We start from the raw sequence: 26,368 nt of genomic DNA, 5'->3' as shown, positions 1-26,368 counted from the left end.
TCCATTATGTTAACATAAACAATATATTTTAATGAAAATAATCTTTTTCCAAAACAAAAAGATTAATAAGAAAAATAGTAGCTTTACATTTTTGAAAAATTTTAAATATCTAGCTTAATAGAAGATAGCTGGATTCTCATGTCTGATCCTGCACTCAATCTGTCACAATACATTATTTGGGTTGAAGTATACAAAAAAATTCAAAATCACACAGATATAACATATAGGTAGAAAACAGGAGAGCATTTTAATAGCATTTTATGATAATTCAGGCAATTCTTTGATACGATACCAAAACTTGACAAGTGGTAGTTTCTTAAAGGTCAGTTGCAATGTAGAAATCTCAACCCATATCAATGAACATTTCATACCCAGTACACTCATGAAAAAAATGAGAATGAAAAAGGAAAAGAATATCTTAGTGCTACTGTGAAAATAGTTTTGATCCCACAGACTCCCCTGAAAGGGTCTTAAGAGACCCTCAGGTTTCCCTAGAACACACTGTGAGAACTGCTGCTATAGATTATTGGTATTTAACCTTTATCAAGTCAAAAGCCTCTCATTATTTTATAATACCTCTCTTTTTTGTTGTCATGATAGGTGCTGACCCATATGAAATGCATGGCTGAGAGGCTGAGAGGGCTTTCTCTGCCCTGGAGCTGAGAGCTCAGCACAGGTACACAGAGTGGTGGAAAGTGCTCGGGGCACCCACGACATTCGGTGGGGTGGCCTGTCAATTTTGAAGCTCAAGGGCTTTACACGTGCGTTCAAAGGATTTAATTTCTGACACATCGGCTGTCTGGTCCAGAAGGGACCATCCTGAGGAAACGACCAGGAAAGCAAGGTCCAGGCTGGAGGAGTATCCTCTAACCACACACCTGCCAGCAGCCTGGGGGCCTCCTTCCTGGAGCTCCACACCCTCTTCTCCACAGCCCAGGTGGCCCAGGCCTCAGCCCCTCCACCCCTGACAGTGGCCACCAGGCAGAACAGGCCTTGCTGTTTTCTCAGGGTTGCACAATGCGGAATATGACCTGTGGATGAGGACAGCCACTGGTCTCCAGTAAGTTACCCTTTGCAGTTTTGTAGGAGAAATGACCTGCAGGGACTCTCCCCCAGGCACCAGTCCAGCTTTCCTTCTCACCCCATGACCCCAGCAGGGATGGCTCAGTATAAATGCAGCCACCTGTCCCCAGCAGGTCTGCTCCACCGGGTTCAGGTGAGAAAGTTCTCCAAGGAGTGATTTCTTTGAAAACACTTACTTTAATTCTTCTCTTTTGTATTTGTCCTGAATGAGGTCAGTGCTGGCAGCGTGGTGCATGGGAAATGCTTTTTGATTAATTACAGGCTGCTTTAGCAAGACACAGCTACGTCCCAGCTGCTCTCTCCTTCCACCATAGACACCTTGGTGACCTCTTAGACAGGCTTGGGTTCAGGGTTGGTGGGTTCAGAGCTGAGGGCTAGTGGCTCCTGGTGAGGTCCTACTGCAATATTGCCTAGGTGGACCACTGAGAGTCTACTGAGAACAAGTGGAAAGAACAGCCGGGCTCTCCTCGACATACAAATCCCCAAGTGGGTGTACAAGGCTTGTCCATGTCTCCCTGACCCTCTCCTTTCATTTCAGCACAATGAAGCTTTTCACAGGCCTCATTCTCTGCTCCTTGGTGCTGGGAGTCCACAGCCAATGGTTTTCCTTCCTTGGTGAGGCTTATGAAGGTAAGGCTGGTGGAGGGGGGATGACACCCATGGGCCTCTGGGATTCACCATGAGCGCTCTTAAGGGTTGGAGCTACTGTCTTAGGCGGTGCTGCCCTATGTGGTAGAATGTGCCAGGTGTTTGGGGAGCTTTTTTTCAGACAGATTGAAAACCACAGGATTTATGTCAATCAGTCACTAGAGAAAGAACAGTCATCATTCCCAGCTGAAATGGAAGTTTGAATGGAAGACATAAAATAAGTCTTGAAATGGTACAGCATTTCCCTCAGACCAATTGCATGAAGGAGGATGGAAGCTATCCATCTATTTCCCCTCTCTTCTTCTCTCCCTCCACTCATTTCTCCCTTCCTCCCTCCCTTTCCCTCTTCCTTCCTTCCTTGCTCTCTTCTTCTTCTCTTCCTTCTTACCTTCCATTTCCTAATTGGATAATTCAGGGACCTTCAGCTTAGCTCTTGCTCCTGCTTCCTATACTCAGTGACACTGTCCCTGGTTCAGTCTGTTTCCTACCCTTTTATAGCCTTTTAACTGACAAAGAAACCCGTGTGCGACCGGGGTGGGGAACCTAATAACATATCTCAAGCTTCCGGTAGGAACTCGGCCCTTACATGCACTTCAGGGTGACCAACTCTCCTGCTTTGCCCAGGTCTGAGGACTTTTCCAGGACACTTTCAATGCTAACTGGGGCAGTTCCAGGAAAACAGGTGCAGTTCTGGTTAGGCTGGGACAGTTGGTCACCTACTTACCTGCAGAATACCTCCGTGAGGGAGGCATCTCCCCCCATGTGAAGGGGAGAAAACCGAGGCTGAGAGCAGCCGAGTCTGCTGCCCAGGGACTAAGTGCCAGTCAGCAGGTGGCAGGACAGAAGTTTGAACCCAGCTGTGCACGAGGCCACAGCTCTTGCTGGGCAGACTTGTCCCAGTGCCACTCCCTCAAGCTGGGGGCTTATCAATCTCAGCTGCATGTTGGATTCACCTGGGGAGCAGTGAAAACTATTGATGCCTGAGACCCACCCCAGAGAGTGTGAGTAACTGGCCTGGGCTGTGAGGTAGGTCTCATGGGACTTTCAGTACCTCCCCAGCTGATTGGAAGGTGTAACCAGGCTGAGGCAAAGACCCACTGCTCGAGGGCTTGCTTCCTCAGGCAGCCCACGTCATCAATACCGTCCACTAGAAAGTCCTCAGGATGCCATTCACGTGCCTAACAGGCAGGGGAATCAAGTCACATTGAGCGCATTCGCGCAGCAGGAATACATTTCTTAGGCGTCAGGGCAGAGGTGCTGCATGTCTGCCCCTTTCTCAGAATCTGTCCTCCATGTCACCTCCTCACTCACCCCAATCCCCTGGATCTCATCCTATGCGGCTTCCTTTTATAACAGTGGTTCGGGGCCAAGGGCAATTTTGTGTCCTGGAGATATCTGGCAATGTTTGGAAACACTTTTGGTTGTCCCACTTGGGGAATAGGTTGCCCGTTAGTGGGTAAAAGTGAGGGATGCTGTTAAACGTGTTACAATACCCAGGACAGCCCTGAACAGCAAAGAATCATCTGGCTTAAAATGTCAATAGTATGAAGCTGAGGAATCCTGCCCTATAAAGATAGCTCCCTTCTCCCCTTTAAACATATCACATGGAGCCCTAAGTGAGATGCAGTCCAGAGACAGCATCGTAGGGGCCCGACAACCAGGTCCAACGCAGCTGTGCCCCTCCCCCCATAACGACTCTCATTCGAGTTACCAGGAGCAGGAAACTAGACACAAGAATGCTCTGCTCAATCTATGGCACTCACGGTGCTATAGCCACAGGATGAAACTGAGTCAGTGGAAGATTTTTCATTCCTTGATTCTTCCCTAAGGTGTGTCACAGTTTTCTGTCCACCTGATAATCCTTTCTCTATGTGCTTTCCTCCCAGGGGCTAAAGACATGTGGCGAGCCTACTCTGACATGAAAGAAGCCGGGTACAAAGGTGCAGACAAGTACTTCCACGCCCGGGGCAACTATGACGCTGCCCAAAGGGGACCTGGGGGCGTCTGGGCTGCTGAAGTGATCAGGTACCAGGGGCCCTGAGGATGCAGGGATGGGTGTGAGAGCCTCGGACAGCCAGGAGGGGCCAAGCCCTGGAGAACTTCCTGTAAGGCTGTGGCCTCTCCTCCTCTTATCCACCCTCACCCTCTGTGTCCTGTGTGGGGTCTGAGTGGCTGAAGAGCAGAGCAAGGCTGGTGGGACAGACGATTCCCAAGCCTCCCCCATGGGTGCTGTTCACCCAGCATAAGGGGACCCGCAGGGCTGAGGTGGGCTGAGCCCGGGCAGCCTCAGGCTTCATTCCCTCTTTCCTAGCTCCTGTCAGAGTCCTCGATTCCTTGGAAAGAGGAGAGATGGGGAGGGTGGGCTGTTGCTCGTCAGCCCTGGAGTAATCCCCTACCTGCCCTCCTCCATTCCAGCGATGCCAGGGAGGATATTCAGAGAGTCACAGACCTTTTTAAGCCTGGAGACAGTGGCCACGGACGGGAGGACTCGGAGGCCGACCAGTTTGCCAATAGATGGGGCCGGAGCGGCAAAGACCCCAATTACTTCCGACCTCCTGGCCTGCCCGACAAGTACTGAGCTGCCTCTCACTCTGCTCAGGAGACGACGGGGCTGTGAGCCCCCAGGGGCAGGGACGCTGAGCTAGTGAGTTCTCTGTCTACAGAAGCCAGCAGATCTAATAAATGCTTAAGAGATTGAATGTTGAAAACCGTGTATTATTCTTTGATATAAGGACAGCCTGTTTGTTCCCAAGGGGTGATGGCTGGACACCCACGTGAAGGCCGAGTCTGTGCCTGTGTCTTGGGTGTCGGGGCCACAATCTCAGCATCATACAGGGCAGACACCCTGCTCCACCCCTTCCCCTAATCAGACCCGCTCCCCTCCAGGCCCCTCTGGTTACTGTGGTGCTCTTTCTAGGCCCTTCTGTATTCAGGCCTCTTCACTCCCTGGCAGTTGGGTCCTGCCAGCTTCTCTGCCCTGGGGTCTAGTGCCCTTAGTGCGTCCTCAGTGGTGTCTGTGTGCGGGCAGGGGACACAGCCTCGGGACGACTGGATCGTGGAATCCTGCTCCAGCAGCTGCACCTTGATCTTCTGTTCATCTCTCAGCAACACCTACAAATCCATCTATGAACCAATTTCTGTCTGTGCCATCCAGAAGTGCCTCCAACGCTGTCTCCCTTCACTCTATATTCCTTGCCTGATGCAAGTGTCCAGGAATAAACATGTCCAGAAACGGAGGCATAGGGACGCCATCAAGATTAAGTATCAGGAGGTTTTGTATTGCATTGGATATGTATCAGGTCCTTGAGAAGAAGTCACTTTCCCTCCCTGGACCCTTCCCAACAGAGGAAAGCCAGCAGCATGTTACTCTTTTTCCAGTCATGCCGCATGGCTTGTGGGATCTTAGTTCTCCCCCCAGGGATTGAACCCAGGCCCACGGCAGTGAGAGCTCCAAGTCTTAACCACTGGACTGCCACGGAAGTCCCAGCATGTTACTTCTTACTGAGGAAAACAGTGTCTAATAAAAGGGGATTGGGCCTGTTAGAGCACAGGTATTATGAGTGACTCTATAAATCACAAATTCCTAGATAAACCAATAGCCTTCTTCCTTGGATAAAAATTTGGTTTTGGTGTTTGGTTTTTTCAGATTACAGATTCCAAGAAGTAAAATGATCTAACACTTTAAAGAGTGGGGAGCAGGGGCTTCTGTGGTGGCACAGTGGTTAAGAATCCACCTGCCAATGCAGGGGACACGGGTTCGAGCCCTAGTCCGGGAAGATCCCACATGCCGCAAAGCAACTAAGCCTGTGCACCACAACTACCGAGCCTGCGCTCTAGAGCCCGCGAGCCACAACTACTGATCCCACACGCCACAACTACAGAAGCCCGCGCGCCTAGAGCCCGTGCTCCGCAGCAAGAGAAGCCACCGCAATGAGAAGCCCACGCACCGCTACGAAGAGTAGCCCCCGCTCGCCGCAACTAGAGAAAGCCCGCGTGCAACAACGAAGACCCAATGCAGCCCAAAAAAAAAAAAAGAACGGTGAATAGACTTCTGTATCCAACTTTTATTTCAAGTAATAAAAAGGCTGATTATTAAATTTTTCCTATTTACAATAATTTGGAGAAGTTGCTTTATCTAAACTTTCAAGTCATCCTTTCTCCTACTTCTCCTTTCTTTCCCCTCATTTTGCAAATTCTATACCTTCAGTACCTGGGATAGAAATCTAATAGTGAACATTCTCATAACAGGAGTCTCCTTACAACCTGGGGTCTGTTGAGACTTTACCACTAGAGCCCTAAACTCAGCAGTGCTTTGAGCCTGTTCTTGCCAGCCAATCTGCCACCACACTCTCCCTAATCCCGGTTACCCTGCTCCTGCTTTATTTTGTCAGACTCACTTTTCTGAGACACAGCCTCTACGTACACCTCTGACAGTGCCTTCTGATGGGAACTGTATGAGAAAGTTCTCCTGTGACTAACTACCTTACAGACACACTTTTTCTTCCTCCTTGACAAGGAAGTTAAACTTGTCTTTCCCCTACAGGGATCATTTCATCATGAATCGTCTCCCCTTAGGAGTGCTCCTGAATCCCACTTTCAGAGTAGAAGTGTGTGCCGGTTATCAGTTTATTTACTCTGAGCTCCACGTCCACCCTTCTTTGCCCCGCTTGTGATACTGGAACTGGTAAACATTTCTCCTGTGCCAGCTGGGCACGGTGTTAATCTCTGTCCTTTCAGGGCGCAGGAGGGACGTTGTAGGACACAAACACTTCCTGGTTTGTGCTTTCCTTCTGCCCAGCTCCTGTGGCGCTCTTCTCTTGCACAGGACACCCAGTGACACTCACGCCAGGGAGGAAAATGTGCTTGTTCCTCACATGGGCAAAACCTTGCAGAGTCCAGACAGTCAGTAACAGCTTTCCCAATAAAGCACCACATTGAAAACCCTGAGTTCAATCCACATCACTCTTCACTCTTGCACGTTTTCCTCTTCCTCTTTATAGTCAGACTTGTTGAAAACCTGCCCATCTGCACTTTCTGATTCCTCGCTTCTGACTCACACTTGAACCCACACCAGCCTGTCCTCTGTCCCCACCACTCAGCAAAACAGCTCTGGTCACCACTGACCTCCATGTTGCCAAAACCACTGACATGTTTCTCTCCTCCTATCAGGAGGCCTCTGAGCCATGCTCAGCACAGTTGTCCTCTCCCTCCTTCCTGGAAGGTTCTCTCTTGGCTTCATAGTACCACACTCTCCTTTTGCTTCCCTTCAGTTTTCCTTTATCTCCTTAGCTGGGTCTTTTCATCTCCCCAAACTCTAAGTGTCCCTCAGACTTGGTTCTGGGCTCGCACTTTTTATTTCTCTGTATTCTCCCCAACAAGCGCAGCTAATAGTATGTACATGCTGCCGCCTCTGAAACTTATATCTCCCCCTCAGAACCTGGTTTCCAAGCTCCATGCTTGTTTATCTGATTGGCCTCCTGAAACCTCTGATTGGATGGCTTCCAGAGATCTCACACTCTGCTTGTCCAAAGGAAACGCTCATCTCCGTCCAGAACTCTTCACCCCCAGGCCACTCCAATTCAGCAAATGACAAGACTCTTCCCTCTGTGGCTCACCCCAGATATTGGGGAATGTGCTCGATGCTTCCCTTGCCTTTACCTCCACATCCAATCCACTAGCAAGCCCTGTGATTCTACTTCCAAAATTCATCTCTAGCCCATCAGCTTGGTCTCACGTGCACCTCCACGCTCCTGGCCACACCTGTTCTCACCTGGGTTCGTGCAACAGCTGTCTCAGTAGTCTCCCCATCTTCATGGCTTCCGCCTCTGCTTAAGTGTGACTGTATAGTTTATCATCTAAGCCAAGTCACTTTCCATTGTGAAAGGGACATTACTGATAATTATACCTGGGTGACAGGAATAAGCTGGAACTGTCTGGGCAAAAGAGAGCATGTAGTTACCCTACCTCTCAGTCTAACATACAAACTATACTCAGATCATGTCTCTCCCCTGCTTAAAATCCTTCAATGGATTCCCATGTCCCTTAAAATATAATCCAGGTGCTTATCATGGCTTACAAAGCCCAGTGTGATCTGTCCCTGGCCACCCTGCAGCAGCATCTCCTGCCACCCCTTCCCAAGCTCCCCACTCTCCAGTATCACCAACAAACCAAGATTTTCTTTGGCACAGGACGTTCGCAGGTGACATTTTCTCTGCCCACATACTCCTCTGCTCGCTTTTCACAAGGATGGGAATGTCTCACCTGTGGGGCTCTCCCGAATTCACTCTTTCTTGAGAGAGGCCTTCCTGGTCATCCTGGCTGACTCACTCTGGTTATTCTTTACAGTTTACCAATTTTTAATATGTGGGATTCTTTTACTCAATTTTTGGTTTATTCTTCTAATTTTTGCTTGGGTTTTCTTTTGGTCCATCTTCCTCCCTTGTATTATAAAATCAGTGAGAGAAGTGACCATTTCTCTCTTGTTCACCCCTAATATCCAGTACCTGGCATATAATGGCATCTCAACAAATGCTTATTGAAAATGAATAATTGACCTAATCTTTTATTTCACTAATACAAGACAGGTTTTCTTTCAAAGAAGGTCAGACTAGTTATAAGGAACAGGAAGGCGCTAAGGAAGAGGGAGATAAGAAAGGTAAAGAAGAAGGAATAAGAGCAGAGTCAAGGGGAAGCAAGAGGCAGAGGGATCAAACCCACAAAGGATGGTTAACCCCAAGGGGAGCAGAAACTTCTCTGGCTCTGAGAAAGGAACGAGGGTGAAGAGAGTGGGGTCAGGGGATGCAGCACATTTGAGATGGACGACAGGGACCTGAGGGAATCTGGTTGTACCTGCTCTTGCTGTAGGTGAGTGTCCCCAGGACTCGTCACACTCCAGTGCGTTCGCCCGTTTTCTTGTCTGTCTTTAGAGCCGGTAGGTAGGGAACCCAAGGGCAAAGGCCTGTCTCTTTTATTGTGTGTTGTCATTGTATCCACAGTGCCTGTCATAGGGCCTCACAAATAGTAGCTGCTTTATACATATTTGTTGAAATGAATGAATAAGGTCTGAGAAGAGTATTGTTCAGAAGTGGACAGAACTGGGGGGAGGGTTTGGGAGTTGTAGAAAGTATGGATGTGGTTTGGATCTGCAGAATGTGGTAATGAGTCACTTTGAGGTGACTACTAAATCTGTACAAATATCATACTCACACCAGCCAAAATGATATAATTTTACTTCATCATAGAAAATATTCAGTTTTCTCCAACGATACTGTGCACACTCCCTCATAGAAATGAAAATGAGGAACGCCATGTGCAAATAAACTGTTAGTCGTTGTGGTAGCTGATGAGAAGCCTTGGGAGAAATAAATGAATATTTTGAATTTCCAAAGTACTGTGCTGATTATCAGAGGGGCAAGTTAGCAGAGAACACTCTGTGAGACTAGAGGAGGGGAAAAAGGACACACTGTATTTCTCTGAGTCTAAGACCCCTAGACTGAAAGATGTGTTACTATTTATACACCACCAAGAAAAAAGATGCTACCATTTAGATTCAGACATAATGTTTTCTTATCACTCTGAATTTTTACTTTACACGTACTGAGAGAGTTCTTTTAAACTTAGACATAGATTTTAATCTTACATCACTCTTGTGTATAAACAAAAAGGAAAGCATACACAAAATTAATCCTAAAGCAATGACAACAATTTCATGAGTGCTGCCTGGTCATTAGTGAATGTAAGACACATCCTAAGTTCAGAAATGTATAATCAAGAAATGTGTGTCCTAGAAATGATGAAATATGAGATATAAATGTAAACCTATGCAAGTTCTCTCTCTCTCACTATATTTACTGAGAAGAAATAATAATAAGCTTTGAGCTATTATTAATCATCAGGTGTGATGGGGGTGCTCCTGAGGTGAGGTTCAGCTTCATACCAGCCCCTCAGCTATGGAGGACCTCCCCAGAGAGGAGCAGGTTATCCACAACTGGTCCTGATGATGGTCCATGTTCCAAGCTCCCTCCTTAGCTGAGGTGTCACCTCACCTGGCGCAGCACTGCCTTTATTCTAACCCCAGAATGACTGAGGGCCTCTTCTCTTCCTGCAGAGATGGCAGATGGGAAAGAGCTCACCCCATCTCCTTCCTAGTCACACTCCACCACTGCCTCTTTAAGCTCTGCTGGCATGGGTGCTCCAACCTTTTAGGAATCCCCAGAACAGTCACCGGCTCCTACACATGTCAACTCTCTCAAGAACTCCCTCACCGTACTCCCTTCTGCTTTGATAGGGGCACCAGAATGAGCTGGGAGTGTTTGCAGTGAGCATGCACCCAGCTGAGAACTGAACAGGCATTCTTCTATTCTTCTTGGCACCCTGAACCAATGTGAGGAAATCACCTATCTCCACAAATACTGCACTCCCCACAAGACTGACGACACTGCCGTCTCTCCCTCCCTTTCCTCTGGCGTTTCCTAAGTGGACCAGAGGTGGAATGGGTTGGAGAGGTGTTGATTGCAGAGGCCGGCACTGCTGCCTCTTTGTCAGCCTTGGGAGTTTACTGAGGTCTGGCCCTGCTTCCTGGATGCCCTCTCTAGGATGTGGGGTTCTTGGAGCCGCTGTGTCCTCAGCTGTGGGTGATAGAAAAGAAGCATCACTCAACAGCCTGTTTTTCACTCTCGGGTGCATAGGGAGCCCTTTCACCATTCTCTAGTTTCCCAGGTTTGCTTTTTGAAATCTGTAATTATGGGAAAGAAGACCCAGGTCCTCTCTGAGGATAGTGTGCTTTGTTTATACACACAGTTATTACCTGTGGAGTCCTGTCAAACCACTCTGTTTAAACCATAGTTGCAAAATCGCCCGTCAATGACCCACTGATACGTTTCCTGAAAGAGTTGGACAAATGGGCAATAACTCAGGCTGGCCAGCGTGCCTAGTTCCTGGACGATCTGACCTGGGAGGGAGCCAGTGCACTGAGATCATCCTTTATTCTCTGCAGGGTGGACTTGGGACTGTCCAAAATAGTCTAACAAAGAGTCTCTAAAAACCTCAATTTATCCTTCCAGTAAAGATGCCTACAGAACTCATTCGTCCTTTTATTCACTATTCAACACCTGTTTAATGATCCCCCCAGAATGTGGCAGGAACTGTTCTGGGCGCTGGGAATCTGAGATAGACAAGATCAGTGCTCTCATGCGGGTAACATTCCACTGGAGAGGTATTATTAAGCTAATCAGTATTTAATGAAATTGAATTAAAATATATTGTCCAGTTACTTGTTTATATGCTAATAACGGCTGCCAAGTTCAGGTGTCAACTCTATAACCTACGGCTAAGAATCCAAACGCCCAGGCTTCACAGGCTGGATTTGAATTTCGGCTTTGCCACTGACTGTGGTAGGTAAGGGTAGTAACATGCAAAAATGATTATGATAAGCTGTGGAGTGAAAAAGCAGAACATAAAACGATAGTGTTATATCACCCTGTTTTTGTTTATGGGTTCATATGTCTACATGCACTGAGACAATAGATTGGAAACATGACGTTTCTACAGAGGTTCTTCCTGCACACCGGTCCCCCACCCCCACCACCGCGCCCGCCCCGTCTAGGCTGATGAAATTCGTATTGCTTTTATTTTCATTTTTATACTTATTTTAAATTTTTCGATTTTCTTCAGTGGACATGTTTGTCCAATAAGATTCATTAAGTCTGCCTGTGTCTAGGCATTTTCCTAGGTACTGAGTATGATGATGAAGAAAACCAACAACCCAGTTCCTGTCCTGATCGGGATTCCAAGGATGAGATAAGGAAAAACAGCAAATGTCCATTTATCATATAGTTGACTTGCATGTGCCTCTCTCTCCTTACACACCACCTCCCCACAACAACACTAAATGTGCAAACACATACGTACACATAAATAACGCACCGAAACGAACAACGATTATAAAATAAGAATCGATAAACCTGTCAGAGTCACATAAAAAATTTATAATGGAAGATAAGAGGAAAAAAGATGTCCCTAATCTTTTTTCTGCTGCGGCCTCTCCCGTTGCCGAGCACAGGCTCCCGACGCGCATGCTCAGCAGCCATGGCTCACGGGCCCAGCCGCTCCGCGGCATGTGGGATCCTCCCTGACCAGGGCACGAACCCGCGTCCCCTGCATCGGCAGGCGGACTCTCAACCACTAGCGCCACCAGGGAAGCCCAGATGTCCCTAATCTTTATGTGCCATATTCCATCTGTTAATAATCCTATTCTGACCTTTTCTTTTCCATATGATTTCTTTTTCTCTCAGGACTGCATCTCTTTCAGTGTTAAACAATGTGTTTCCGGCACTTGACCTTGAAAACTATAGGCCCTACTCGTCTCTGGCAAAAGAAGTCTCCTCAAGATAAGAAATAGAAAATGTTCCCTCTCTCCTGGAGCTGCAAGAATAGCACATAGGATCACAAAAACTGTATCCAGAAAAGTTATTTCTAACAGAGGAGTTTTTTAAAACAACAACAACAACAAAAGAGACATCAGAGATTGTCACTGTGTCCTGTGAGAGCAACCCTGTAATACTTTATTTATTATTTAGACACTAATCTGTGTATTTGAAGCAAAATTCTTTTTTGATGGAAGCTTTTAGACTGGAAAAGTGGATAGCTGGGTCATGCCAAGGCAACGGCACTGAGCTATAGAAACCCTCAAAACTGTTGGAGGGCATATGGGCGGGCTGCCCTCCTGGACAGCAGAGTGACACTTCACAGTGAAAACAAGGATGTGCACGCCAGCAATATCACTCTTTTGATATACATGGCACATTGCGGATGTCATCTTTTTTCTGGTCTAATGCATGTAACGTCTGCTTGTTTCATTTGCATTTTTCTGGTTACTAATGATTTGTGCATCCCTCTGTGAGCTTATTACTTCTAGTGTATTGTCTGTAAACTATTTTTTGTGTACCTTTCACCCATTTTTCTATTGGGGTTGCCGTCTTTTTCTTAATGATTCACAGAAGTTCCTTGTATATTTGAAATATTAATCCCTTGCTGTAATTTAGACGTTGTCTTTTCCCATTCTCTATCTGAAAATAAATTCTTAATTTTCATGTAATGAAATACCATTTTATGTCTTGTGTTTTGTGCTTTTGAAGTTTTATTTTTTTCTTTTCTTTTTTTTTTTTTTTTTTGGTACGCGGGCCTCTCACTGTTGTGGCCTCTCCCGTTGCGGAGCACAGGCTCCAGACGCGCAGGCTCAGCGGCCATGGCTCACGGGCCCAGCCGCTCCGTGGCATGTGGGATCTTCCCGGACCGGGGCACGAACCCGCGTCCCCTGCATCGGCAGGCGGACTCTCAACCACTGCGCCACCAGGGAAGCCCGCTTTTGAAGTTTTGTTTAAGAATTTTTTCCTCATCTCTACATCACAAATATATTATTTGATATTCTTTTCTATTAACGTTATAGTTTTACCTTCATGTTTATGTATTTAATACTTCTGGAGTGAACATTTGTATACGTATTAGGTAAGGATCCAGTTTTATTTTTCTCTTTCCAAAACTATTAAGTAACCCATCCTGTCTTCAATGATTTGTGATGTCTCCTTGATCGTATACTAATGTCCTATATGTGTGACCCTAGCTCTGTACTCTCTATCCTATTCCATTGGTCAATATATCTTTTGTTGAGCAAATACTACTGTTTTTTACTGTGCTCTTCTGTACATCTTAACACCTCATACGGTAAGTGCCTCTTCTTAATATTCTCCTTTTTTAGGATTGACTTTTGTATGCATGAACCTTTACTTCTTGATATGAATTTTGGAGTAATTTTCTTCAGTTCTGGGAAAATTCAACTGGAATTTTCATTAGAATTGCATTAAATTTGTGGATTAATTTGTGGTAGAATCAACATGTCTACAATATTAAGTCATCCCATCAGTGAGCCAGGAACTTCTCTCCATTTGTTTGAATCATCTTTTAAGGTGTTTGTTAGAGGTTTGAAATCTCCATGTGGTGCTGTGTATTACTGGTGAAACCAGTCCTTAGGAATTTTATAGTTATGTTGTTACCATGAATTGTTTCTTATTACTAATCATATTTTCCATTTTGTTATTTCTGCTATGGAGAAATGATTTGGCTTTTGGATCAAGTGTTGGGCAACCTTATTAAATTCCCTTAGTAATTCTATAGTTTGTTGATTTTGTGTGCTTTTTGAGGTTGAAGATTATACTAACTGCAAATATGACGGTTTCATCTCTGCCTTTCCAATCCTTGTATCTCTTACTTTCGAAATTTTCTGTGGCATTGGCCAGGGCTTCCAGAGCTGTGTTACACAACAGTGGTGATCGTAGCATTCCTTTTCTCATTCCAGATCCTGAACGGCAATGAATTAAAGGTTTTTCCATTAAATAAAATATGTGCTGTAGCTTTTTGGCAAATAACCTTATAAAATTAAGAAATTTCACTTTGATACGTAGTTTTCTAAAGGATTTTTAAAAAGCAACCATAAATATGCCTTCAGCTTTATCAAATGCTTTTTAAAAATCAGTTGAGATAATATTATTTTCTCCTTTAAGCTATCATTGTGGTGAATTACATTGATTCTGTAATGTTGGCATTCCAAGAATAAACCGCACTCAATTATGAGGCACCTTTAATACTCATATTTGGTTTGGCAACACTATGCTGTGTTTTGAATTTTTTGCACCTTTGGAATTGAAATGGGACTATTGTTTTCTTGTACTGTCCACTCTTGTTTTAGAACCAAGTTACTCTAGCTTCTTTAAAATGGCTGTCCAACTTCATTCTTTATCGGTTTTCTACAACAATCTGTGTAACTTAGAATTAACTGTCCCCTGAGATTTTAGCAGACTGTCTTGAAAAACCATCTGGCTTTAGTGGAGGATACTGGGAGGAGAGATCTTTGACAACCACTTCTACTTATCTAATACTTATTTGTTTTCCTAAAGATGTCTATGTCTCTTTGCATCAAAAGGATGCTTACTTAAACAAATAACCTTGAGGGTGTTAGTTCATCTAAATTAACAAATGGTGTGTCACCAGTAAGTTGATTATATGAATATCTGAGAACAGTGACTCTGTATTAAGCCCAAATTTGAACAAGGAAAGGGGAACTCAGATTAATCTCATTTGGGTCTATATAGGGAATCTCTGTCTCTGTGAACTGGTTCTAACCAGCTCAGAATAATGCTGCTGAAGAGCTTTTATGCTGAGAAATGCTATAGTCGTTTAAAGGTAGGATAATTATTGGGTTTGGTTGTGTTGCAGTTATTGTTGTTGGTTTTTTTTTGCCGCGCCATGTGGCATGTAGGATCCCAATTCCCCCACCAGGGATCAAACCCACATCCCCCGCATTGGAAAAATGGAGTCTTAACCACCGGACCACCAGGGAAGTCCAGTCATTGTTGTTGTTGAATGCTGTCTTGTGGCTTCTGCCAGAAGAATGCAGGTGCAGTCTTACGTGTGAGCCACCAGTGGTTGACTGAGAGGAGAAACACGGTAGATCTGTTCTCTTAAATGGCTGTTTCTAGGTTTGATAGTGAGTTGTGTTAGACTTGTGTGTGATTCTAGGAAGTCGGTCATTTCTTTATGACACTTGCAGTCCAGTGGAGGGTGTCTTCCCGCACTCTTGGAGCATGGGAAGAGTGAGAAGCCCCCCAGAGCAGAAACCACCCACCTCCTAGCAGGTTGCCTCGCCTCAGTATTAGGGAGCTGCTGCCCTCTACCAGATAAACATATAGGCAAGTGTAGGTCCTGGTCTCAGGAAGCTCAGAGCAGCTGTGTAAAAAATGTTTCCTTTTCTGATGTATGCATTTGCCCCCCATGTTTGTTTTCTTGGGGAGAAAATGCAGTCATATAATCAAGAGTGTACACAAGAATTTACTATTTCTTAAGTTGTTTGAATGTAATATCTCTTTTAATCTCCCTGAGTGAACTGAAGGATAGGGAATGGGGAATCCAGCCTTTCTGGTTCTGAAGCTGTGTATTTGCAGAAGCTGCCCTTGCCTCAAGGATTGGTTTGTCAGTGCCTAGAAGAACAAAGGAAAGGACCTGTGGAACTTGGAATTAGAAGTAGTCCCAGGCATGTGCTGGGAATTAAGAGATGGCTCTCTGGAAGAAAAAACAAAAACACTGACTTGGGCTTCCCTAGTGGCGCAGTGGTTGAGAGTCCGCCTGCCGATTCAGGGGACACGGGTTCGTGCCTCGGTCCGGGAAGATCCCACATGCCGCGGAGCGGCTAGGCCCGTGAGCCATGGCCGCTGAGCCTGCGCGTCCGGAGCCTGTGCTCCGCGACAGGAGAGGCCACAACAGTGAGAGGCCCGCGTACCGCAAAACAAAAAAACAAAACAAAAAAACCCCTGACTTAAGTGTTTGTCAATTTCCATGGTGTAAATACTGCCACCACGGCTAATTTCAAAAGACGAAGACTTAACAGTTGGCTTGCAAAATCCCTGAAAATGTAACAGCTAGCTCTCCTGAGCTAGTATGAGCTGATTCCAGCGCACCAGAAGGTAATCCACTTCCAAAGGGTAGAGACTACCAGCTATACCTTTGAAACTAAGTTGAAAGTTTCAAAGATTTCCCAGGTGAAAATAAGTAGCAAACCAAACTCTTTTAAAAAGCACTGGCTTTGGACTTCCCTGGCAGTCCAGTGGTTAAGATTCTCAGCTCCCAATGCAGGGGGCACGGGTCTGATCCCTGGTTGGGGAACTAGCATCCTGCATGACGCACAGCATGGCCTAAAAATAAATAAATAAATAAAAAATAAAAAGTACTGGCTTTTTAAGAAAACTCTCTTGAGAGAAAAATTAAAGTTTACTTCCCACAGTGCTTGCAAAGATAACTACGTCATAGGTTATATATATTCTGTACCTTGAGCAAATACATTAATAAGTTATAGAAGTTGGTTGTCAGAGAATGAATAAGATAATTTTCCACTTTAAAAGATGGTTCTTAATTGAAAAAAAGCTACAACAAAGGTAAGCATTAGTGTTCATCAAAAGATACCATAAAGAAACTTTTTAAAAAAGCAAATTTATTAGACAACTTTGCAGTTGCTGGGATTAAACTTATTACTCTAAACATTGATAAATAAAGGGAAAGAAAGCATTTTAAAAGAATTAGTGCAGGCTGCACATTATAATTTTGTTGAATCGTAAGTTTGTTAAATATAAAACCAAATACATTACTCCCATGAAAATGACTGAAAACATGAAAATAAAAGCCACAAGCTGGGGGAAGATATTTGTAACATACATAATCAAAAAGGCTTTATATGAAGTATATAAAGAGCTCCTACTAATCAATAAAAAAGGAAAAGGAAATAAATATAAATTTCACAGAAGAAAGAGTACAAATGGCTCATCAATATGTAAAAATGGGCAATCTCATCGACAATCAGGAAAACACAAATTTAAACTACAATGTGATACTATTTATCACTCACCAACTTGACATAAAAAACAAATATGGCCTAGGATGTGGAGCAAGGGGGCCATGTATCCACTACTTGTGGGAATATAAATATATAAAATATAGAAATATGTATTGTAAATATATATATATAACCATTTTGGAAAGATAATTTGGTATTACCAACTAAGGTTCAACATAATCATATTCTATTTCACTTCTAGGTCTCTACCATTTGAACTCTTGTACTGGAATATTTGCACAAGATTACCAGAAGCAACTCTGTAATAGCGAAACAGAAAAAACCCAAATGTTGAAATAAGCTGTGTTACATTCATGCTTGGGAATAGTCTTCAGCATTGAAAATGGAAGAACTACTGCAACAGTCATCAACATGCCTATGTCTAAAGAACATATTGTTGACCAAAATAAGCAAATGACTAGTGAATCCATACAATAGAAATCTATTTACAGAAACTTCAAAAACTGGAAAAACCTTAAAAATATATTGTTTATGGGTATGCATATGTGATTAAAAAAAACAATTTTAAAAAAAGCAAGGGAATGATAACACAAAGTTTGAGAAGGAGTTTACCTTTGGAGAAAGGGCAGGGAGAAGCATGCAGCAGAGAGTGGGACACAAGGGGCTTCTGCGGTATTAGTAATATCCTGTTTCCTGGGTTGCTTGCGGGGGGCTTCCAGAGGGGGGATACTTTAAAAGTTTTAGATGGTAAAGTCATATATTAAGTTTAATTATTCTGCCACTGATCCTTCAAATGAACAAAATTCATAAATTCTAAAACTGCTCAACAAAAGATATGGTCATAGCACACATTGTTTCTTTTTTAAAAATTTTTATTGAAGTATAGTTGATTTACAATGTGGTGTTAGTTTCAGGTGTACAGCAAAGTGAATTGGTTATACACACATTGTTTCCTAAATCATTCTAGTAATTTCCAAATAATTTGTTGATTTTTTAGTTGGTGTGTGTATTGTCTGACACAGCTGAGACTAGTCAAGTGATGCCCTTTCTGTGCCATGATTTGATATGGGGTAGCAGTGTACTCTTCAATACTCACCCATCAAATTGAAGTTGTTGTATGATGTGTAGTCTCAATAAGTGGAGAAAGAAAGGGTCCATGGTGCCGAATCCTTTCTGTACCCTGTAAGGTAACATGTTCAATTAATTAATGCTGGGATATAATTGACATAGAACATTATATTAGTTTCATGTGTACAACATAATGATTCGATATTTGTATATAGAGTCGGCCCTCCATATCCATGAGTTTCATATCAGAGGACTTAACCAAACTTGGATCTAAAATATTTGAAAACCAAAATTTCCAGAAAATTCCAAAAAGCAGAACTTGAATTTGTTGTTCTCTGGCAACTATTTACATAGCATTTACATTGTATTAGATATTATAAGCAAACTAGAGATGATTTAAAGTACATGGGAGGAAGTGCTTAGGTTGTGTGCGAATACTATGCCATTTTATATAAGGGACTTCAGCGTCTGAGCATTTTGGTATCCACAGGGGTCTTGGAATGGATCCTCTGCAGATACTGTGGGACAACTGTATTGTGAAATGATCACCACAAGAAGTATAGATAACATCCATCACCACACATAGTTACAATTTTTTTCTTGTGGTGAGAACTTTTAAGATTTATTCTCTTAGCAACTTTCAAATACACAATACAGTATTATTAACTCTAGTCGCCATGTTGTACATTACATCCCCAGGACTTAATTATTTTATAACTGGAAGTCTGTACCTTTTGACGCCCTTCACTCCTTTTACTCATCTCCCACTCCCTGCCTCTGGCAACCATTAATCTGTTCTCTGTATCCATGAGTTCAGCTTTTGATTTTTTTTAGATTCAGCATATAAGTGAGATCATGTGGTATTTGTTTTTTCAATTTTCTTAAATTTACTGAGGCTTGGTTTGTGACCCAAGATGTGATCTATCCTGGAGAATGTTCCATGTGCACTTGAGAAGAAAGTGTAATCTGCTGTTTTGGGATGGAATGTCCTATAAATATCAATTAAATCTATCTGGTCTATTGTGTCATTTAAAGCTTCTGTTTCCTTATTTATTTTCAGTTTGGATGATCTGTCCATTGGTGTAAGTGAGGTGTTAAAGTCCCCAACTATATTGTGTTACTGTTGATTTCCTCTTTTACAGCTGTCAGCAGTTGCCTTATGTATTGACGTGCTCCTATGTTGGGTGCATATATATTTATAATTGTTATATCTTCTTCTTGGATTGATCCCTTGATCATTATGTAGTGTCCTTCCTTGTCTCTTGTCACATTCTTTAATTTAAAGTCTATTTTATCTGATATGAGTATTGCTACTCCAGCTTTGTTTTGATTTCCATTTGCATGGAATATCTTTTTCCATCCCCTCACTTTCAGTCTGTATGTGTCCCTAGGTCTGAAGTGGGTCTCTTGTAGACGGCATATATATGGGTCTTGTTTTTGTATCCATTCAGCAAGCCTGTGTCTTTTGGTGGGAGCATTTAATCCATTCACGTTTAAGGTAATTATGGATATGTGTGTTCCTATGACCATTTTATTAATTGTTTTGGGTTTGTTTCTGTAGATCCTTTTCTTCTCTTGTCTTTCCCACTTAGAGAAGTTCCTTTAGCATTTGTTGTAGAGCTGGTTTGGTGGTGCTGAATTCTCTTAGCTTTTGCTTGTCTGTAAAGCTTTTGATTTCTCCATCCAATCTGAATGAGATCCTTGCTGGGTAGAGTAATCTTGGTTGTAGGTTCTTCCCTTTCACCACTTTAAGTATATCATGCCACTCCCTTCTGGCTTGTAGAATTTCTGCTGAGAAATCAGCTGTTAACCTTATGGGAGTTCCCTTGTATGTTATTTGTCGTTTTTCCCTTGCTGCTTTCAATAATTTTTCTTTGTCTTTAATTTTGCCAATTTGATTACTGTGTGTCTCGGCGTGTTTCTCCTTGGGTTTATCCTGTATGGGACTCACTGCGCTTCCTGGACTTAGGTGGCTATTTCCTTTCCCATGTTAGGGAAGTTTTTGACTATAATCTCTTCAAATATTTTCTCAGGTCCTTTCTCTCTCTCTTCTCCTTCTGGGACCCCTATAAGGCAAATGTTGTTGTGTTCAATGTTGTCCCAGAGGTCTCTTAGGCTGCCTTCATTTCTTTTCATTCTTTTTTCTTTATTCTGTTTTGCAGCAGTGAATTCCACCATTCTGTCTTCCAGGTCACTTATCTGTTCTTCTGCCTCAGTTATTCTGCTATTGATTCCTTCTAGTGTAGTTTTCATTTCAGTTATTATATTGTTCATCTCTGTTTCTTTGTTCTTTAATTCTTCTAGGTCTTTGTTAAACATTTTTTGCATCTTCTCAATCTTTGCCTCCATTCTTTTTCTGAGGTCCTGGATCATCTTCACTATCATTATTCTGCATTCTTTTTTTGGAAAGTTGCCTGTCTCCACTTCATTTAGTTGTTTTTCTGGGGTTTTATCTTGTTCCTTCATCTGGTACATAGCCCTCTGCCTTTTCATCTTGTCTATATTTCTGTGAATGTGGTTTTTGTTCCACAGGCTACAGGATTGTAGTTCTTCTTGCTTCTGCTGTCTGCCCTCTGGTAGATGAGGCTATCTCTGGGGTTAATTTTTAATGCTCTTGTCCTGAAGGGTTTGCTGCCATCTTCCTATTTTCTGTTTCAACTATGTTCCGTGGCAAGTGGTCTGCACTTTACAATCACCACGAAGCTAGAGAGCCCGGGACCGCCTTGCCTTCTGGTCGCGTTCTCCAAGGGGCCGTGACCACTTAAAGACCGGCAAGCCGAGCTCGATGCGCGTTCTACCACCTTCCCGCCCCCGATGTGCTTCTGCCTCCTGATGACTTACACCCGCAGGTTTCCTGGGTTTCTATCTCCTTCCTTTCTGACTCCTGTACCCTGGGGTCCCAGCTTCATCCTGAGCTGTCCCTTGCAATGGCCCCGTACTGCTCTTCCTTTTGCCCTGTATCCTCACATTCTTTAGGCAATCAACTCTCTTTTTCTAATATTGATTACCCTTCATAGCAAATGTCACTACATTATTGTGTGGGGAAAAACACCCTTCCCCACCAGGAGTGATACTGGAAACAGACAGAAGCAGCCCAACTTGCTACACTCTTGAAACCTGCCAGATTGCACAATCCAGGAGAATTAGATGTGTGTGAAGAATAACGCTGCTGTTTTGAAATGCTGTCAAGAGGAATTTCCCAAATCTCTTTCTTTCCTGTTTGGTTTTTTTTCTTTTGGTTCAAACCTGTCTTCTCATTTGCTCCTCTAGCCAAGTGTCAATATATAAAGCACCAGCTCCATCTCCCAGGCAGGCAGCACAGGCAGCTCAGCTTTGCCAGGAGCCTCAGCAGGCAGGCACAGCCAAAGGTGAGGTGCTAGAACTTTCCAAACTTTTCCTCTTTGGAGATTCTCTCTCTTCACCAGCATTCTTGTGCTGCAGCCCAGCCCTCTGCTTCCTTCCTGAATCCACTATTCTGACAATCAGAATTCACCAGCTGTGAATACTTTGGGGGGGGTAGGGGTTCCATATGCTGCTTCTGTGTGAAGTCAGTGATAGGCAGAGCAAGCATTTGTAAATGCTCGTGCCTTGTTTACCTCATCTCATATTACAGAGAGGTATAGTGCCCAGACTCCTCATGCCTTTGGGAAACTTGCTGTGCAGCTGGGTTTCAGGGCTGATAGGGGATGACCGGACTGGAAATGGTTTATACTAAAAGCCCGTTGCAATCCCTCACACAGGAAATCATTGGGATTCCAATGAGACACACGGAAATGAGAACTGGATCCTCTGTAATGCTATCTGTCTATCGGCTATATATTGAGATAAAATTCAGTGGAGTTTATTTTTGGAATGCAAGGGTGTATCCACATTACAAAACAAGAACAAGAACAAAAACCCAGACCTGTCATCCTTGTTTGTGTCTGCTCATCTCCCTGCAGCAGGATGAAGCTTTCCACGGGCATCATTTTCTGCTTCCTGATCCTGGGCGTCAGCAGCCAGAGATGGGGTACATTCCTCAAGGAAGCTGGTCAAGGTAAGGATCAAAGGATGGGTCAGGGGAAGGATGCATCTGCAGCTCCCAGGATTCACTGGAGCAGAGGTCACATCCCCACAGGGCAAAGACCATAAGAGGGAAAAAAAGGAGCTTGGTTTCCGTGGTAGCACTTCCCCAGGTTTTTCTGACCAGCTTTGCACCCTTGGGATTCCCAAGCCCGAGGTCACATAGAGTTTGGGCCCCAACTTTCAGCAGGAGTGAGGAAGAGATCTGGATTCAGGAGGTGCATGTTCCCTAAATACAAGTGGGGCTCTGCTGCCCCCTCGTGGGCAACTAGGGATGGCTCATTTCCAAGTCTCAGGTACCATGAAATGGGTGCATTAAATGGGTGGGGAATGTTCACCCTCCCCATCCACTTAATAATTATAACTAAAATACCTGAGCTTTTAATACCTGCTAGGCACTGTTCTAAGAGCTTCGCATGCATGAGTGAACTCCTTGTCATCCTCAGGTTTTAATCCTTTAGTCCTGCAATGTTGGTACCATTATCCCTTACCAGAGAAACTGAGGCACCAAGAAATTAAGACACCTAACAAAGTCCTCCAGCAGAGCGGGATTTAACCCAAGACACTGAGCTCCCCCAGACCTTGCTATTAACCGAGGTATTATATGCCTCCCAGACAAGAGTACACGTGGGAGAGTGAGGGATTTGTGAACACATGTCCTGCTCTGTATCTGAGCAAATGGCAAATAGTGGGGATGTGGTGCCTCTAGAAGGCAACTTGATAGAGCTCCTCTCCCCACCATAAATGGCACAATGAGTTACCTTGACAATGGTTCTACTGAGGCTGAGACCTGGCCAGAAACTGATAACAAGAGATATGTACCTCACTAGCCAGAGTGAAGTAGCAAAAATTTGTTTATTTCACAAAATTATTTTGTGTTATTATTTTTCTGTGATAGTTACTGAATAATTGTTTTAAGAGTTTGCTGGCCATTCTATCTAAATTCTCACAGACCCAGCTAAAAATATTTTTTCATCCCTTAGGTCAGGGTTTTTCAAAGGGCTGTTCTAGGGCCACGTGCATGAGAATCACCCGTGGTCTGGGGTGCTTTGTGGAATGCAGGTGCCTGGGGCCACACACAACCCTTCCCTTGAATCACAATCCCAGGGGTTGAGACTGGAAATCTGGCCTTTATTAAGCACCCCAGTTGATTTTTATGCACACTGAAGTGTGCACAGTACCTCTGGTTTTGCTGACCTTAGGTGAGAAGATATGCCAGGCATTTTGGAAATACTTTTTAAGAAAGTCTGGACTTCAAGGATCTATTTAAATCAGTAACTCAGTGGGAATAAGTATAGTAGGAATGTCATAACTCTCAACAAAACTATCTTTCCAAATGCCAAACATGACAAATATATAATATGAAGATAAGTTTTCTCATAGAGTCATCGTATAAACCCTGATTATAACTCTACATTGGATTTTTCTCTTTGTCCTGATAAGTTTTTTTTTAACTTTGCCATTTAATTCTAGCTGATCAGAGTCCTTCTGTCCATAACTCCCTGCTCCGCATCTTCATTCTTTTTCTTTTTTTTGTCCCACTCTTCCTAAGGAGTAGAGAGGGCATAGTATACTGAGCACCTACAAAGTTTTAGCCGTTAAACCTGTATTTCCTCAGTTCTTCTGTGTAACCACTCTGAGGGAGGCAATACTCCTCTATTTTATTGGAGAGGACACTGAACTTTATTTAGAGCTGGTGTGTCAGTTGCCCTTTTTCTGCATCTGATTACCCTGTTTCTTCAAAGCTGTCTTAAGGAACTCACGTTTATCACCTGCTGATTGAATTTTGGCAGTTGGCCAAATATGCCCCGGACTTTCAGATGTACTCAGGACCGAGTTGTCCTCACTTTGTCCACAGGGATGGATTTCTCCCCTTGACTAGGTTGGGAGCATCCTATGTCTGCAACCTCCCTCAGAATCGCCTTTGTTCTCAACCTCTGGTCAGAGGGTTTCCTGTATCTTTCCAGGTAGAGGTCCATTGTACAACCAAACATCCCTTAAAGAGCATCCGACCTCCTCTTCACACACAACCAAAAACGAAGTACCAACAGACTTAGGATGGAATCAAACAGAGTAAAACTTGCACCACGTATGATTCTCATAACATTAACCCAGGGAAGTGAAAAGTAAAGGAATATTCATTTCAAGCCAATATAATAATCTCCAAGGGCTTAGTCAAAGGCTGAAATCTGGACCCAGTGGGAGGAAAATGTTTTCTTTCTCTATTTTGCTGAGACGTGATCATGTTCATATCATCACTTTCTTTTCCTGCCAGGGGCTAAAGACATGTGGCGAGCCTACTCTGACATGAGAGAAGCCAATTACAAAAATTCCGACAAGTACTTCCACGCCCGGGGCAACTATGACGCTGCCCAAAGGGGACCTGGGGGCGCCTGGGCTGCTAAAGTGATCAGGTACCAGGGGCCCTGAGGATGCAGGGATGGGTGTGAGAGCCTCGGAGAGCCAGGAGGGGCCAAGCCCTGGAGAACGTCCTGTAGGGCTGTGGCCTCTCCTCCTCTTATCCACCCTCACCCTCTGTGTCCTGTGTGGGGTCTGAGTGGCTGAAGAGCAGAGCAAGGCTGGTGGGACAGACGATTCCCAAGCCTCCCCCATGGGTGCTGTTCACCCAGCATAAGGGGACCCGCAGGGCTGAGGTGGGCTGAGCCCGGGCAGCCTCAGGTTTCATTCCCTCTTTCCTAGCTCCTGTCAGAGTCCTTGATTCCTTGGAAAGAGGAGAGATGGGGAGGGTGGGCTGTTGCTCGTCAGCCCTGGAGTAATCCCCTACCTGCCCTTTTCCATTCCAGCAATGCCAGAGAGAGTATTCCGAGACTTACAGACCTTTTCAAGCATGGAGACAGTGGTCACGGACTGGAGGACTCGAAGGCCGACCAGTTTGCCAATGAATGGGGCCGGAGCGGCAAAGACCCCAATTACTTCCGACCTGCTGGCCTGCCCGACAAGTACTGAGCTGCCTCTCACTCTGCTCAGGAGACAGGGCTCAAGCGAGTGGAGACAGTGCTGAGCTAGGTTGCTGTATTCTGTATCTGTAGTTCTTGATAGTTGATAAAGAGCACATAAAAATGTTGAACAAATGCTTGTGAAATCCAATTTGTCCTTGGCATTTGGAAACAGCATATGACAGTCTTCTTGGGAACATGAGCCTATTTAATACCATGGGGATGATCAATAAACATCATAGTTTTTAAAAAGGAGATAACGCACTAATAAACAATAGTAATAATTTGGGGTAAAACTTCACAGTCATCCACTGGTATCTGCAGGGGATTGGTTTCAGGACGCCTGCAGATACCAAAATCCGCAAGTACTAAGTGCCTCATATAAAATGCCATAGTATAGTTGACCCTCCACATCCGCTGAGTGGAACCGACCCATGTGGAGAGCAGGCCAGCTGTATGTCCAGAACACAAACTATACTGTATAAACCATATATGGACTATTATATGGACCAATTATCAGTCCATAACTCCCTGTTCCAAATCATGGAAAAGATAATAAGAATACCATGAACAACTTTGGCAATAAAGCTTAAAACTTGATAAAAATCAACAAATTCTTAGAAAAATACAACTTACAAAAACTGACTCAAGAAGAAATGAAAACTTGGATTATTCTATAATTATTGTAAAAGATCAAATCTTCCCCCAGAGAAAACAACAGTCCCAGATGGTTCTATAGACAATTTAACCCTTCAAGAAAAGAAATGATTGTTTTTTTATACAAACAATTCTGCCCAGTAGAAAATATCCCCATCCTTTCTGTGAGGGTAGGAAAATTTGACACCATGAAAATCGAAGGAAAATTCAAGCAGTCAGAACTTTACAAGACTTGCCTGGTGGTACAGTGGTTAAGAATCTGCCTGCCAATGCAGGGGACACGGGTTCAAGCCCTGGTCTGGGAAGATCTCACATGCCCTGGAGCAACTAAGCCCATGTGCCACAACTACTGAGCCGTGCTCTGGAGCCTGTGAGCCACAACTACTGAGCCCACACGCCAGAACTACTGAAGCCCGCACGCCTAGAGCCCATGCTCTGCAACAAGAGAAGCCACTGCAATGAGAAGCCCACGCACTGCAACAAAGAGTAGCCCCCA

The 26,368-nt window shown here is 44.1% G+C and overlaps 2 protein-coding genes across 6 annotated transcripts; both read left to right on the top strand.

Annotated features, from left to right (window-relative positions):
- Nucleotides 1–1,585: 1,585 nt before the first annotated feature.
- On the top strand, nt 1,586–4,439 carry LOC117313426 (serum amyloid A-2 protein-like). 2 transcript variants are annotated; one of them, XM_033862607.2, is made up of 3 exons: nt 1,586–1,713; nt 3,618–3,756; nt 4,147–4,439. In XM_033862607.2, the coding sequence occupies exons 1-3, from the start codon at nt 1,626–1,628 to the stop codon at nt 4,307–4,309; spliced, it is 390 nt and encodes a 129-aa protein (XP_033718498.1). In that variant the 5' UTR covers nt 1,586–1,625; the 3' UTR covers nt 4,310–4,439. The 2 variants fall into 2 exon arrangements, with proteins under 2 accessions (XP_033718498.1, XP_073664766.1); XM_073808665.1 differs by lacking the exon at nt 1,586–1,713 and adding an exon at nt 3,418–3,521.
- Nucleotides 1,586–25,352, top strand: LOC101315703 (serum amyloid A-2 protein-like). 4 transcript variants are annotated; one of them, XM_073807900.1, is made up of 5 exons: nt 1,586–1,713; nt 3,618–3,756; nt 4,147–4,171; nt 11,499–11,503; nt 25,117–25,352. In XM_073807900.1, the coding sequence occupies exons 1-5, from the start codon at nt 1,626–1,628 to the stop codon at nt 25,223–25,225; spliced, it is 366 nt and encodes a 121-aa protein (XP_073664001.1). In that variant the 5' UTR covers nt 1,586–1,625; the 3' UTR covers nt 25,226–25,352.
- The last annotated feature ends 1,016 nt before the right edge of the window (nt 25,353–26,368 follow it).

The sequence above is a fragment of the Tursiops truncatus genome, chromosome 8 (assembly GCF_011762595.2).
Source record: "Tursiops truncatus isolate mTurTru1 chromosome 8, mTurTru1.mat.Y, whole genome shotgun sequence".
NCBI classification, from domain to species: domain Eukaryota; kingdom Metazoa; phylum Chordata; class Mammalia; order Artiodactyla; family Delphinidae; genus Tursiops; species Tursiops truncatus.
This window is presented reverse-complemented; position numbering and strand designations above follow the sequence as displayed.